At 40.3% G+C, this 17290-nt stretch overlaps 2 protein-coding genes across 5 annotated transcripts in view; one reads left to right on the top strand and one right to left on the bottom strand.

Moving 5' to 3' along the window:
- The window catches only part of LOC123866035 (insulin-like growth factor-binding protein complex acid labile subunit), a 376912-nt gene that overhangs the window by 268740 nt on the left and 90882 nt on the right, over positions 1-17290 (bottom strand). The window lies entirely within an intron of this gene.
- On the top strand, positions 15246-17095 carry LOC123867138. The gene is made up of 3 exons (XM_045909022.1): positions 15246-16078; positions 16232-16586; positions 17075-17095. Exons 1-3 carry the CDS (start codon positions 15246-15248, stop codon positions 17093-17095), a joined length of 1209 nt encoding a protein of 402 aa, XP_045764978.1.

The following is a 17290-nucleotide window of genomic DNA, read 5'->3' as shown; positions in this document are numbered from 1 at the left end:
TATATCTAAAAAAATATTGACAGTCAAAAAACTTACATGTTAAAACCATGAGCTAACAGTGTTTTTTGTACGATTTTCAAATTACTTGTAGTATTTTGATACAAAAATTTCACGACATAAGTTAAAACCTTCCGGAACTCCGAGCACTATTAACATTAGCACGTGGTTGACCCGATCTTGAAGTCTTCCCAAAAATAAAATAATAAATAGTAAAATAAAATAACACAAGTTAATTATAATTTTAGGAGTCGGAAAATTTATTACAGACCCTCAAGAATAAACACTTAAAATGTAATTCAAAGCTAAAATCTACACCCTAAAGACTATAAGATCATGGGTTTAAAGTCTCCGACACGTCTAGACGCCCAATTTAGTATAGCAATCTGCATATCCCGCCTTAAAACGTGACTAATATGTTTACAGCCTTACATAAGCGGGTGATTACGAAGATGATATCATTTTTATGCGTCAACCTTTTCAATGGCCTTTGAATTACATATTAGATACGCAATAAAAGTCAACTCGATCTCGTTTTAGGCACTTGTCTGACCGCCGACGATTAGCGAGGAATGAGTTGAGCTAAAAACTAGAAACGAGTTGGGGAGCAACTCAGAAACTGTTTGCACTCCCAGAGCAATGAGAAGCGAGGGTGTAATTGGGATAGTTTTGTCGCTAGGCTATGAGCGAGTGTGCGAGTGCGACGGGCGATTACTCGCGCCGGTCGCTCGGATAGACGGAAGAGACATCCATTAATTTTGTTTTGCTGCTAAGCGAGTATTTTCTTTGATAACTCTTGTCGCTGCGAAAGAGAGCTCGCCAACGACGGTTGCACAGTCAGCGATCAACGATTAATATATTTATCTGTTTTATTGACTCGGAATCGTTCCGTTTCTATTGCGAGAAAATACTCAGCGAGTCACTTTCTCGCCGGCGATGGGACAAGCGTCTTAATATAATCACGAAATATGCAACAATGCTAGAAACGGGACGTAGAGACGTGATTCTGGCGATGTTGGACCGAGATTCGCGATAGCTAGGACTAACTATTATGGACCTTTAGAAAGTTATGCGGGTCTGAGCCCTAAATTCGGTAGGTACTGTTATTATTAGCCTATGTACTAGATGATGCCCACGACTTGATCCGCGTATGTTTTGACGGCCTCCCTGGCGCAGTGATAAGCGCTGTGGTCTTATTAGTGGGAGGTCCCGGGTTCAGTTCCCGGCAGGGTTTGGAATTTTATAAAAAATTCTGTTCCGGTGTGGTGGAAGGCTTCGGCCGTGGCTAGTTACCACCCTACCAGCAAAGCCGTGCCGCCAAACGATTTAGCGTTCTGGTACGATGCCGTGTAGAAACACAAAAGGAGTATGGGTTTGACGAAAATTGCTACTACCCCTTCCAGGTTAGCCGGCTTCCATCTTTGACGACCACGTTAGATTGCAATCAAGGGCTTACTGGTATATGAATAAAATATAAAATAATAAAAATATGTTTCGGTTTTTTATAGGTGGATACCTGGAGAGTGACATATTAAGCTACTTTTTATCTCGGAAAATCAAAGAGTTCCCACGGGATTTAAAGAAATGGGTTTTAAAGAAACTAATTTCACGTGGCTAAAATCGCAAGCATCGGTTCTTATAGCCAAAATAAGGCATCACGCAACGCCTAACCAAACGCCCTTGTTTACCCAAAATTGTTCTCAAAACTTTTATATTTACAAGTTGTTCGTAGTTAATTATCTGTGAAATTGGTGTTGCCATCTGCATTTTGAATGCGGGCAATCACCGCGAACGACTGGGGCAACACCGAGTCACCTGTTGGGGGGAATTGGAAAAATCCCTTGAGAAACATTAGGTAGGTAGTGGTGCGACTGTTAGTCCGAATCGAGTCGATTAGAATATTTGCGCAGTTTTGGCACTGGAATCGAGTTTTGACTTCATGTCTAGAGTCTAGACTGATATTTGAGAGAAGTATGTGTAAAATTCTTGCCAAACCCGCCAAGTTATAGGAGATAAGTACATAAGAATCGCAGAGACAATAGGCTGATACATTTATAAGGACATACCTAAACAGTTCCGTACCCAAAAGATGAAATAATATAATATTATTTCGCTATCCGTCTCTATCTGTCTGTCTGTGCGTCTGTCAAGACCCCTTTCCTAAAACGCGTGGAGTTACCAAGTTGAAATTATTAAAGAATGCCTACTTAGCAGACTTTTGGAGCTGTAAACAAAATTAACCCTTCTTACACACGGCTGCTCAAAACAGAAGTGTATCTACATACCCAATATTTTCATGGTTTATGTATGCGAGTATCCTTATTCCACTATAACATCCAAATGCCCGAAAAGATAGATAAAGAATCATTATATCATTCCGAGAGACCCTAATTTAAAAAAAAAAAAAAAAAAACAAAATGATTGGAGGCTGTATTGCGCCATTTTCAAATGTGTTTTTTTTTTGGCAGGGCAGTCGTGTTTTAATTTTTTTAAATTGTGACTTGTTTTGTGATTGAGGTAATAAATTGCCAAAAAAATGGCGCCTACATCAAAATAAGATCCCTTAGGTACTCCATATTCCAACATAATATTATGGCCATTTTGTTACATAGGTAACAATAATTATGTCTCTTCTTATACTTTGGGTCCATTGAACTATACGTAGTAGTAATACCTCAATGTTTGGATCATTAAAGATTCCTTGACAGCGGTAGGTACCCAATATTGCAGCCATCAGAAACTAAGTTCGCGATCCGGATAAATCCCGGTCAATCCCTATCTCGGGATCCGGGCAGGACACGGGACTAATGTCGCGGCCGCCCGGACAAATAGTCCGTTGGATTAGCGACGCCTTGATTAACTAAGCCAAGTGGCGTTGTTTACTCTTGTTTTGCTATGCACCCCTGGTACTTTGAATTAGGATTAACTATGTGTGTTTTGCTAATGATGGAAAAACAAAACCCTTTTTGCTCGACTAGGGACAGGGAGTTTGAGTGTGACCTAATCAGAGTCGCTGTTGACAGACGAACCGACTTGGTTGGAGTCTATGTCGAGTTTAAACGAACTGATCTTGTTTTCTCTCTATAACCAGACGAGGTCACTTGGTCACGGGATCGAGAAATATGCTTACGGTAGCGCACCTCTTGACGGCACTTATTAATACCAGTGAGAGAGAAAATAAGAGTTTACGGAGTAAAAAAATTTCAAAAGAAAAATAAAGTCGGTTTTATTTTTCTCTTGAATTTTTTATATTTTACAATTTTTAGTGGCCCCACTGTACTATAATATGCTATGCCCAGTTAAAACCCTACTGTTTACTAAGCTATTACACTGATCGCGAGCAATTTGCTCTTATCCATTGAGGAGTTCTGTTCTGCATCTCCGAAGATATTCATCAGATCTCCACCAAATTTATATGGGACCACCTGCATAGTATATATACCCTTTCAAACAAAAAAATAATAATTTCCAAATCGGTCCAGGGATCTTTGAGTAATCGGGGAACATACATAAAAAAAAAAGATTCCGACGAATTGAGAACCTCCTCCTCTTTTTTGGAAGTCGGTTAAAAAGGAGAGATGATTATTTAATCTTAGGCCACAGCACTTTATTGCGTTGTAACAAGAGTCGCAATTTTTTTAAAAACTTACGTACGTATAAGGATTCAAAAACTATATACTTAAGTACATATAAGACAATAGTTAAATGGACTTTTTAATTGCTAAAACGTGCAGAAATCGACATTAACATGCTGATATCTTCAAGTATTATTGCTAGTGGTCATTAAGCTTAATAATAAACAAAGCATGTTGGATCAAGTGTTTGCGAAACATTGGAAGAACAAATTTGCCGAACAATATTCAAAAGATCAACCATTTATTTATAAAAACTCGCAAACTCAGTTAAACAAGCTCACCCCCTTGAATGGTCTCCATAACAGTAATTGGTATTAGTTACTCTTCATAAGGAGTCGACGGAAGTATGTAATCTGGTATACGGGCCGTTTAATGGCCGAATTAAATAAATGGACCACTGGGGAAGACCGATAGGCCCTGCGGGTTACAACTAATAAGGTTTGTGTATCGTACGTAGTCCTAATTTGAGTTATATCGTTATTCGCTAGACAGCGTTGTAACACTTTCAAGCTTATATCTAAAAGATAAACATTGGTAGGATTTGCTTAAGGACAACTTGAGAGAGAGATTTTTACCAGAAGTCCTAATAATAGGTGGTAGTTTTTAAATTACAACACTTTCAAAAAGTAGGACATCTATCCGTAGATTCCGTAGGTACTTTAGGTACTTCGTAGGTACCTCTATGAGAACATTTTTTTTTTTTAGAAAATGCAGAATATTCTATTTATGAAAAAAAAACTTAGTAAGTAATATATTTCTTTTTTGACTCTTTGATTTTTCGAGGCAAAAAGTAGTCTCTTCCTCTCCGAAATGCAAGTTTTCTATCTCTATACCAAATTTTATCAAAATCTGTTAAACGGATAAGCCGAAACAGCTAACAGACAGACAGATAGATAAAGGTAATTAGTAATTTTTTATTCATAACTATTTTAATCGCTTCGTCAAATGCAAAACCATATCATAAGCATAATATGAATGATAACATGTTATAAACATCGACATAATGTATTTAAAGAAACGCAATGTGTATTTTATTGCCATCATGAATCATCACATATCAACATGGTTGTACAAACAGACGTACACATGTCTAAACATTCCAATGCTATACCTGGGAATCGAATCCAGGAAATCCGCCGCAGCGAAGCGGGTACCGTTACTGTTGCATCACTATGCGTAACGGCACTCAATTCACATAAAGGCTCAATTATATCAAAACCGGAACATAGAGATTGCTTTAATTCCATAATGATTGTGTGGTACAGAAAGGGCCATTTTGCTGGACCGCTTTGTTAGGAAAGAACAAGATAAGTCATGGACTTCGAACAGCTAGATGGCGCACGTTTACGCCGTTGATAAACGCGTTAATCCCCGTTAACCGTAGGTGTAGCCACGACCACGCAATATTATTACAAAGGCATTCACATTGTCGTTTGGCGTTAGACGTTTCTAACCACAATTCAATTGGCATTAGACATTTACTATGTACCACATTAAGTATGGCCACACAACAACTCAAATGAGTTGATTCTTATCGGCGGAATTTGAGTTTGAGATAGATATCCATCTTATCGCATCATCACTATTATACCACCGGTGAGATTGTAGTCAAGGGCCAACTTTTGACGGAATTAAAAAAAGTGGGAGTTTCTTGTGACGATTCTAAACCACTTCTAAAAGTTTATTAGAATAAAAAATAAAATCTTTATATTTATAATTCAAAAATGAAATGAAATAGTATGAAATTGTTAGTGATGATCACAACACGCAATCACAAGTTTCAATAGCGATGCATCAGTGAACCAACAGACAGCAGAGGGGATCGATTTCTCATATTTGGAAAGGGGAAGATAGAAATTTAAATAAAACAGGCGCTTGGCTCTCTAGTTTCGGACACGATGAACGGAGGGCCATAGCGATATCTAGCAATTCCAAGTCCATGAGATTACTGGGGTCAAGTTATACTGGTCGAGTTGTATGTTACGAAGTCATCACTCATATTCTTTGCGGTGTCACGACCAGCCCGAGGCTTAATCCAATTTAAAATTTATCCGGCCAATTCGAAAAGTCCGAATAATACCTCAAGGGGGAAGAGTTAAGGTGCCACTGAATTCCGGTGGGTTGTCTTGGGGACGCGTGAGGGAGCATTGACCACCCTATTTAAATATTCACCTCTTTAAGTTTATTTTTGGAGGCACCTTCCGTAGCACCCTGCCGGCTCTTTAATCATAAGCTTGCACAAAGTGCCGTCGGGAACGCAATTAGCGATCCTAAAATGTACGGAGCCGCTTCGTCGTCTTCATTACGTTCATAGAAGGTTCTACAAGTCTTGTGCATTTACTATGAAGGATAAATTCTCATACAAATTGTTAAAGACTTAAAATGGGTTAACATTAGATATATCTATCATCACTTAAAAACTATTAAAGTAAATCATACTTCAGATAAAGTTTGGTAGCAAAATCCATATCCATACTAATATTGCAAAGGCGAAAGTGTGTCTGTCTGTCTGCTACCTTTTCACGGCCCAACAGTGTAACCGATTCGGACGAAATTTGGTTCAGGGTAAGCTCATATCCCGGGGACGGACATAGGCTACTTTTTATCCCGGAAAATCAAAGAGTTCCTGCGGGATTCCTAAAGACCCATCCACTTGACCGATTTGTATGAAAGGTACCGAAGTGGCTTGCGTCCCTGTTATCGAAATAGGCTACTTTTTATCCCAGAAAATCAAAGAGTTCCTACAGGATTAAAAAGAACCGAAATCCACGCAGGCGAAGCCGCGGGCATCCTCAAACTATTTTTATAGTTCGCGACCCGTCATCCGCGCTATCCCACACCGGGTTAACGCAGGGGATGTGCGGGTGTGCGGGGCGTCCCCCACCCGGATTGCCATGTCGACCTGTCACGAACTGTACTTACGTATAACAAAAAGAGCCTATTTTGGTCCTAGCTCTCACCGCCAACTTTATGGAGTTTTGTTGTTATATAAGAAATTGAATATCATTTACTTCAACTGTGAAGGAAAACATCGTGAGATAACCTACATGCCTGAGAGTTCTCCATAATGTTCTCCGTAGAGTGTGAAGTCTAAAAATTCGCACTTGGTCAGTGCGGTGGCCACTTAGTTCTCACTCTGAGATGATGGTGATGATGATAGATTAATTAATAGCACATGAAGATTTTATTGAAAAAATATTTAATGGATTCACTCGCACATTTTTATCACAGGACATAAGATAATACCTTAATGACACCTGCCAGGATCAAATATAGAAATTAAAACTTGTAAAATACATGATATACATCAGAGATTTTTAACCCCCGACCCAAAAAGAGGGGTGTTATAAGTTTGACGTGTGTATCTGTGTATCTGTGTATCTGTGTATCTGTCTGTGGCATCGTAGCGCCTAAACGAATGAACCGATTTTAATTTCGTTTTTTTTGTTTGAAAGGTGGCTTGATCGAGAGTGTTCTTAGCTATAATCTAAAAAAATTGGTTCAGCCGTTTAAGAGTTATTAGCTCTTTTCTAGTTTTCTTGTAGAAAAGAAGGTTAGATAACCGTTAGGTTCTTAATATTATGTCAATAGACAAATGTCAAGCTGTCAAGATGGACGTTGCCTAAATACATAATTATTTATTTGAAAATGATGTTTTGGAAAACTCAAATACTTTGGATCGTCGGGGGTGTTATAAATTTTTAATTTACACTTGTCATTAATTTGCTTCATATAACACATATTGAATAGAGCCTTACAAATATGCCGCCGTTACTAGGTCTGAGTTCTGACGCTTTCAGAGAATTGAATCAGCCTCAATCACAAAAGCGTGATCCTCGCTTTGCGTAAACATAGCGAGTACGTGTACACGAGATTCAAATTGCGACGATTTCAAAAGTACTCGTACGATACAATGTCGAAAATTCTATACACACGTCGCGACATATCGACAATCTTGCTAATGAATATTTACACAACGAAAAAGTATCGAAACTGCGGTATGTAGTGACACAGTTTAGCAATCACACAGTTCAGAAACGAACTAGTAGACACGGAAGGTGCAAATGAAACATCTGCCCCTAGTCTCTGACAAATAACTCGCAAAAGTAGATTTGTAAAAGTTGCTAGTTAGGTATTAAGCCACGCTATCTCATTTAAAAGCTTATCACACTAATATTATAAAGGCGAAAGTTTGTGTGTATGTGTGTGTGTATGTTTGTTACTCCTTGGCGCAAAAACTACTGGACGGATTTGGCTGAAATTTGGAATGGAGATAGATAATATTCTGAATTAGATAATATACTTTTTATCCCGGAAAACCAATTAGTTCCCACGAGATTTAGAAAAACCTAAATCCACGCGGACGAAGTCGCGGGCGTCAGCTAGTAGTAGAAAAAGCAGTGATAAATAATGAAGATGGACGTTATTCGAGGAGAACGAGATTTGTTCCCGGCTATGAACCTCTTTTCAGAGTCATGTGCGTTTAAACTTTTAAGTAATTGAATATCACTTACTTTAACGGTAATGAAAACATCGTAAGAAAACCTGCAAACTGTACTTGACCAGCGTACGCTGTTTTTATTTTTTTTAATACTGTATGATAGCTAAACCGCGTTAGAGCAATGCCTTCACGGGTGGTTTCGCAGGTTTCGCCGGTAGTGATGAATGACGCGGAAAAATGTTCGTCTCGTTTTGTTTCCCCAGGTATCTCCCCGCATTAAGCAGATTGATGCCGGGAGCCAAGGGTCCCCACTTACTGTAATTAAAAGCTTAAAAGATTCGGTTTGCGATTAAAGGTTTCAACTTTCAAGTTTCAGCCGACAATATTTTCGCTTTGATGGGGTTATCGACTTTAACGCGTCTGGTATTCGGGATTTGAAATGCAAAGAGGGTGTAGGAAATAGAGTTTGAAATAGTAAGGCTGGGTCGACGTTTGTATCATTTTGGTGTATCGAATTTCCGTCGCAAAGGACCGACGCACACCATGATTTATGAATATCATGATCGTAAGTTAGGACGCAAATAATGTAATACGCCGATGTGTTCTAAACTGAACACAGCCTAACAGGACTCTCAACAATCTTTTTAGGCTTTTTATGCAATGATCTTTAATGCATGCATCTACTTCACTAGGTAGGAAAAAGTAAAATTGGAGAAAGGTAGGTAAAAGTAAAAATTTTTACCTTTACTCGTACATGATGCCCACGTATTTCAGTTTGTCCGAGATTTGCTTTTTTTATTCATTTCCAGAATGACTGAAAGATATATCTTTAAAGCGATAAGGCCGCCAAATTGTACTACTTACTATTTTTGAGCTTATTTTTATGATTTTGTACAAATAAAGCATGTTTCAACTGTCAATTCAATGAGAAGCGTTGGTATGTTGATTGCGCTGTTTTTGTAATTCTTAATTAAATACAGAAGAAAATTTATAGGTACTCTACACTTATGGAGTTATGGACGTAATTCAAGGTACGATTTACAGAAACTTTGGGTTAAAAGACTAACAAAGTTGTGTCATTGACTTATTATTTATGATACTTTAAGTAAACTTGTTTGTTTAACATTAAACTTGTAAAGGAATTTGAAACGTGTACTCCGAGCTGGCTTCAAGTAAAACCTTTTGAGTCATGCCGGACAATTTTCCGCTCTCACCAAGCCAACCCATGTCGTAAAAGCTGTTCGTAATAAACAACACTTTTGTAGAATTACATCATTTGAACACATTTGAACGCTTGTACCAGTAGGTTTGCCATACATCAATATTTTTCAAAAAGAGGACAAAGATTTCAACATAATGTGAATATATGCTGCAATGGGGCACCCATATATCAACTCTTGCTGGCAAACTAAGCTCTGCTGCTTACGCGGTTAGAAAAATTCGACAATTAACTGACGTGGAGACCGCAAAGATAGTATATTTTGCTTATTTTCATAGTATTATGTCTTATGGAATCTTAATATGGGGTAGAGCGGCAGATATTGGGAGAATTTTTGTATTACAAAAAAGGGCAATACGCGCAATTTATAACTTAAAACCACGCGATTCACTTCGAGAAAAATTTAAGGAAATAGGTATCCTTACCGTAGCCTCTCAATATATTTACAACAACATAATTTTTGTGAGACAAAATATTCTTAGTTACAAGAAGGTTGGCGATCTGCACAACAGGCTGACTAGACACCGTAACAGGCTTGCGACTCCTACGCTCCGTCTCAGGAAGGTCCAAAAGTCATTTGTGGGAATGGGTATAATCTTCTATAACAAGATTCCTCAGTCAATTTTGGACTTGCCTTTACACAGGTTCAAAAAATCTATTAAAAATATGCTCTTGAGAAAAGCATATTATACTATCGAAGATTATGTAAATGATAAAAAAGCGTGGATTTGAACTTCGATTCGCTCCAGCAATGCGCAGGACTTCAATTGCTTTTATACATGGCATAATATTGTATATCAAATCTTTGAAAAGAGCAACCGCCGAGTTTCTTGCTGGTTCTTCTCGGTAGGAAAGGCATTCCGAACCAGTGGTAGATGCTTTTGACGATTCGAAAGAACTTGTAAAAGTCTAATTGAATAAAAACATTTTGAATTTGAATTTGAATAGGCACCTTCTAGGTAAACGCATCCCATCTTAGACCACATCATCACTTTCCATCAGGTGTGATTGGGGTCAAGCGCTTACCTATAGTGAATAAAAAAAAAAACATTAGAATTAGTCGGGTATACATCGACAAAAACTAGACGTAGTCAACTTTGTTTAAATTTGTAGAATGCACTAAAATATTTTAGTCTAAATTTAAAATTATTTTCCGTCTTTTTTTAGCAATATTAAATAGAAAAAGATGCGTATACTTACTCTAAATTTAGTAAAAGAGAAATATCACAATCGACGCCAAAGCAAGACTAAGTATGTAATGTTATAGCCAAACTATTCAAATAATAACTTAAATTTTAAAAAACCGCCGACACAAAAACCTCTATAAGAAAACTAGAAAGGCGTACTTAGTTTACGTAAGTAAACAAAACCCTATCTGCTGACACCAAACAAATAGTAAGTATGGCATTTGTATAGTGCTAGTAACATTGTCCATCAAAACTGCACTTATTATATGAGGCTATATAGATCTCCCGACCTAATTTCATGCTAGGTAACTCAAAATTTGAGAAACCGACACAAAACCTCTATAAGAAAACTAGACAAGAGCTGATATCTTTCAAACGGCTGAATCGATTTTCTTCGATTATAGCTAAAAACATTCTCGATCAAGCCACCTTTCAAACAAAAAAAACTAAATTAAAATCGGTTCATTCGTTTAGGAGCTACGATGCCACAGACAGATACACACGTCAAACTTTTAACACCCCTCTTTTTGGGTCGGGGATTAAAAACAATGAGTTTCAATGTTTTATCTAGAAAACTTATAAATAAAAGACTTAATGAAGCAAACTTGTTGATTAGCTGCCGTTTAGGGGCACATTGAAAAACTAAATCACACACAATCGTGTTAATAAATAAATGCCGGATATCGGGGAAAAATTCCGTACTCCGAAGATAGTCACGTCTTCTCGTACGATTTCAAAGGACACGTCCGCGGAGCCCCGGTCGGATGGTGACCCTATTTACACGACCATTGTGGCCACCACGAAGACGCGTTGATTTATCGAGACTAGCCTTCTAGTGTGTGAACCTTTACAATAAACTTAAGTAACTTTAACGCCTGGTTTGATTCAAACTTTAGTTGTATTTGATAACTCTTTAATTCGATAAATGCTGATCGAGCTTTCCAGACGAGTAGGTCTTGAGATGAACATAGACAAAACGAAAGTAATGTTTAACGAGCACGCAATCTCAAGACCCGTCACCGTCGGGAATGTTAGCATCGAAGTTGTTCAAGAATATAACTACCTCGGCCAGATTATACAACTCGGCAGGAACAACTTCGACATGGAGGCTGACAGAAGAATTCAGCTGGGCTGGGCAGCATTTTCAAAGCTACGTCAGGTCTTTGAATCGTCGATACCGCAGAGCCTTAAGACTAAGGTCTTCAATCAGTGCGTCCTACCTGTGATGACGTATGGAGCAGAAACGTGGACACTGACAGTTGGCCTCGTCCACAAACTAAAGGTCGCTCAGCGCGCTATGGAGCGAGCTATGTTGGGTATTACTCTCAGGGATAAAATCCGGAACGAGGAAATTCGCAGAAGAACAAAAGCGACCGACATAGCTCAAAGGATTAGCAAGCTGAAGTGGCAATGGGCAGGTCATGTCTGTCGCAGAACCGACGGCCGATGGGGCAGACGTGTTCTGGAGTGGAGACCGCGTACCGGTAAGCGCAGTGTGGACCTCCAGCCCGCTGGACCGATGACCTGAAGAAGGTGGCGGGGAGCGGGTGGATGAGGAAGGCGGAGGACCGTGTTTGGTGGCGCGCTCTTGGAAAGGCCTATGTCCAGCAGTGGACGCATACAGGCTGATGGATGGATGATAACTCTTTTGGTAAAAGTACTAACCCAAAACATCGGTCAAGTGCGAGTTGGACCTGCACACGAAGGGGTCCGTATCGTCGTGCAAGAAATACTTAACATTTATTTTTATTTTTATAGCGGGCATTTTGAAATTTTTATTATTTGTTGTTACAGCGGCAATAGAAATACACATTCTGTAAAAATCTTAACTCTCTACTTACTGCGAGATACAACCTACTGAAAGACAGACGGACTGACGGTCGGACAGCGGAGTAATAGAGTCCAATTGGCACCCTTCGGGAACGGAACCCTAATAACAGCCGGTTGTACCATCGTTTTCGGATTTAATTTAATTAACTTTTAATCATCTTTTAATCAATAAATTGTTTGAGCACCAATGACAGCTCAACCCGCCGTCCGTCCGTCGGTCTGCGATAAAATGTCACCCAACTTCGCAAACTATCCACATTATAAATTGAAATTGAACAGCTCACAACCACAGTCTGACTTTTAACCAGAGAGTGTAAATTAGCGCTACATTTCGACTTTAAACGATCGCTTTTTACCATATCACCGCGACAAGTTCGACAACCTTTAACGGAATAACAAATGGCTGCTCATCATTGGTATTAACACCACAGATATACAGTTCTTTAGAAATGTTACTGCTAAATAAATGGAGGTGTCCATTAAAAAAAAAATCCTTTGCATTATTCTTCAATCAACGGCAACGTTATTTTAGTAACCCCCGACCCAAAAAGAGGGGTGTTATAAGTTTGACGTGTGTATCTGTGTATCTGTCTGTGGCATCGTAGCTTCTAAACGAATGAACCGGTTTTAATTTAGTTTTTTTTGTTTGAAAGGTGACTTGATCGAGAGTGTTCTTAGCTATAATCGAAGAAAATCGGTTCAGCCGTTTGAAAGTTATCAACTCTTTTCTAGTTTTCTTATAGAGGTTTTTGTGTCGGGGGTTTTTTAAATTTTGAGTTATTAACATGACAATAAGAAAGTAGTGTGTAACTGTTGGGCAACGGTAATAACATCATGATTTTGTAAAATAACATACATGCTTCATTGCAATTTCTTAACTACAGGAATATTATGAACAACAAGCTTGTGCCTACAACTTCATGCGCGTGAACTACACAAATTTCAAAGCCCTACTTTACTACTGGATGCCTACCTCATAATAGCTTTCTGCATGCCTTTTAGCCCGTCTAGTAGTTTGAGCTATGCGTTGATAAAAATTAGTCAGTCATTCACTTTTTATTTTATATATCACTAAAATTCAAAAGGCCGTGCAAATTCGGGTTTCTTGCTTTAGTTGCTTCATCCTACATACAGCAGTCCATCTTTTTATACTTTAAAATCGGCTTTATTTTGCACATTTCCTGACATTAACTACATATCTAGTTAATGGTAATAATCTATAGAAGCATTTTTTACGCACAATTATTTTTTAACATTAAGTTATGTTAGGTATTAAGGTATATTAATTAATGGTAAAAATAATTAATCTATAGAAGCATTTTTTACGCACAATTATTTTTTAACATTAAGTTATGTCAGGTATATCTTAAGGATCGTATGTCTACGCCCCTAACCGAATAAAAAATGTCTGCCCATTTGCCCGGCATGTGTTCGAGCTACGACAACTTATATTAAGATGAGTTTTACTACTTTTGATCTTGACTTCCAACGCGCCTGGCGACTTTCAAAACATATTATAACCATCCATTTGTGGTTGTAAAAATGTCATAGAACATTATCATAAAAGTAGCAAACTCTATATTAGTTATGATTAATTTTAAAAATATTTTTCAAAGGAACTTGCCTGTCAACTTTTTCTTTAATCGTCTTAAATAAATGCCTGGTCTTTTTGATTAAATTCTTTAGACTACCTTTGGTCAGATCAACCTTTGGACAGGATATGGTTGTAGCATACAATGTAGGTACATATTATATTATATGCCGAAACTTAGACTTATATTATTATCTCTGCTGATCTATTTTATCTCCACAGATAAAAAAAAGTCAATGTGACTTGTGTTTTAGCGCCTGATTTTCGCTATCTCTTCTACTCTCACGCGTTTTGTATTTCGTCTTACTCATCACCGAGCACGACTTAATATGCCATGTACAGAACGTGACATACCTACCTACCTGTGGTATGATGTCATTACGTAGACCATCCTTATCCTAAGGTTGTAGCAAGCAATTCAGAGCTTCGATAGGGAATAAAAATAACAATGGTATTAAATTTTAATTCACTTCCTGAAAACGTTGATATAAGTTCATAATCTAAGTAATTATATACTCATAATGATAAGAACAAATAAACTACTTTGAAATGATCCATAAAGATTCATTTCAAAAAAGGTAAATAAATCCACTGTTTATATATTATTTAACATTGGATTGAATAGTCCAAAAACATAAGCTCCGATTTTCTTTTGGGAGAAGGGTGAAATCAAGCTTATCCTTAAATCGGATATTCTGTCAATTAGCGAGTAGATTAATTACTTTGGAAATTTGCGTAATCTTTTGCGTTCCCGAGGATCCGCCCTGAAAAATGTAAGGGCGTTAAGCAAAATTATAATACGGCTAATTTGATTGTAACTTTTTATTTCCGTAATTTTTTGGAGGCTTAAGACCTTTTTTTATCAAAACACCTTGCTGTTTTTAAAAATCTTGATTTTTGTAAATTAAATTGGAGATGTTAACAAACTAATACTTACTCAACAGTTAGATATATCTGTTATTGTTGCTGGAATTGGCATAATTATGTACATAAACAATATTTCGATCGCCAAATTACCACTTCAGGTTCGTAAGTCGCAATCCATTGAGATAGTAAAATAAAACTAGGAATATCTGGGAATATAATAATAATAATAATAATAATAATAAATAAAAAATAATAAAAGCCGTGTGGCACCGGCAGAGTAGAATGTTGCCACCCCCTCTCATCCCGTGGGTGTCGTAAGAGGCGACTAAGGGAACTGGGGAACTGATTAACATCCAAGTTCCCCAAAGCTCGGCGCGCTGGCCGCAAACAGCCTCCTCGGGGACCTGAGTGGACCCCGAGTGATGTAACCCCCCCCCCCCCCCCCCCCCCCCCCTTTTTTATGATGATGGATACAAATATGAGGAATGTGCGAATAGGGCCGCTGCCTGGGGGTCGCCAGGGCGCGCCTGGAGCTGGCGCTGGGCGTAGCAGCATGCGGGCCGCCAGTACCATCAGTCGACCGGCACTACCACCCAGCCGGTCGACACATCCATCATCCCCACCAGATGGCTTGGCTCCGACAGGGTCCACCAGGGCCCAATCTTCGGCGCCCGCCGCTGGTGGTGTACGCCGCATGCGCTGGACTTCTCTCATGAACGAGAATGTCATGCGTGCGTACTACAGGGCGACAGGAGGGGAAACCGGACGGACTGGCTACCGAGCGGCAATGTACCGCGAGTTCCTGCTGCTCGAGCCGAACCTAACTGTCACGGAACAAAACCTGGCAGACCGGGCTCGGTATATTCAGCGTTCTAACATCTTCAACGCTACCGAGCTCGAACGATTACGACGTGAGGCTGTTCCAGAAGTGTCAGCACCTACCACAGAGCAAATCGTCGCCCAGGCGGCGCCTGCCCGCGACGAGACAATTACCATCTCACAAGATTTGCCTGTGGAGGAAGACACTGAGGGAACAGTCTCCCTTGATATAGAGCGGATGAGAGGGATTTTAGAAGAGGCGATTTCTGAAATTCGGAGCGCTCCTCTAGAGAATCGTCCGCGGCTTTCCCGACTTACACTAAATGTAGCGACGCGGGATGTCATTGAGGCCATAAACAAAATGCTGCCACAACATCTGGAAAGCAGCACTGGCCTGGGTGATACGGCTTCTATCATCTTCGGTGCGGCGCTAGCCGTGCACCGATTCATCGGTGCCAAGACTCCGGGACCGGGGCGTGCTGCTGCCACAGGGCGCAGCGCGGAACCGGCCTGGAAGAAGAGAATAGAACACCGTATCACTCTTACCAGAGTCCTCATTGGCAGACTGCAAAGCTTCAGGTCGGGCAACACTAGGCCAAGGATTGTGCGCTCTGTTAGAGTTGCGTTTAACGGGTGTGGGGTCAGGTTGGACCAGCCTGACATTGCGCAAAAGCTAACAGAGCGCATCGACGACCTGAAGCAGAAAATCGCTGCATGGGGGAACCGCATCCGACGATACTCGGCAAGAGTCGAGCGATTTCAGCAAAATCGTCTCTTCTCGAGTGATCAGAAAAGGTTCTACAAAAGACTGGAGTGCCCAGCAGTCTGCTCTACCTCTCAACGACCGGACCCGGCCGACCTAGTCGCTTTCTGGCGGGGGGTGTGGTCGAGAGAGGTGGAGCATGAGGAGGGGCCTTGGATTGCGGCGGTAGAGGAAGCATGTGCCAGAATAGAACCGATGAACCCGGTCGCCATCTCTGCGGAGGATGTAGCTGGTGCAGTAAGGCGGGCTCCGAACTGGAAAAGCCCGGGACCCGACGGACTGCATCACTACTGGCTGAAAGGTTTTTCGGTTTGCCATGCGACCTTGGCTCGACAATTCCAAGAGGCTCTCGAGCAGAGGGCACTCCCGAGCCTTTTCACTACCGGGATCACTCACCTGGCTCCAAAGTCCACCGATGCCACCGACCCGGCTAAGTATCGTCCCATTACGTGTCTTACTACCATCTATAAGACACTGACATCCGTTCTGAGCCTCAAGATCTCCCGTCACATAGACGAGAATAACATCATGTCTGGGGCTCAGAACGGATGTCGGGGCGGTGGTCGTGGTACTAAGGAGCTCCTTCTCATCGACTCCGTTGCGGGCCAACTGGTCAAACGCAACCGTCGGAATTTCTCCGCCGCCTGGATCGACTACAAAAAGGCATTCGACTCGGTGCCCCATTCATGGCTCTTAAGGGTCCTTGAGCTGTACAAAGTTGACAGTGCAGTTCGAGCCTTCCTTGAGGCATGTATGGGGCAATGGAGCACGATCCTGTGTCTCCATGGTGAGCGGTTGGCGGCTGCCGATGACCGGATAAGGATAGGACGGGGTATCTTCCAGGGTGATTGTCTGAGCCCGCTATGGTTTTGCCTGTCTCTGAACCCACTTAGCACCCTGCTGGAGGGCTCGGGGACAGGCTTTCAGTTTCGGAGAGGAGG

This window comes from Maniola jurtina, chromosome 1 (assembly GCF_905333055.1).
Source record: "Maniola jurtina chromosome 1, ilManJurt1.1, whole genome shotgun sequence".
Taxonomy (NCBI): domain Eukaryota; kingdom Metazoa; phylum Arthropoda; class Insecta; order Lepidoptera; family Nymphalidae; genus Maniola; species Maniola jurtina.
The sequence above is the reverse complement of the archived record's forward strand: the minus strand, read 5'-3'. Positions and strand labels throughout refer to the sequence as shown.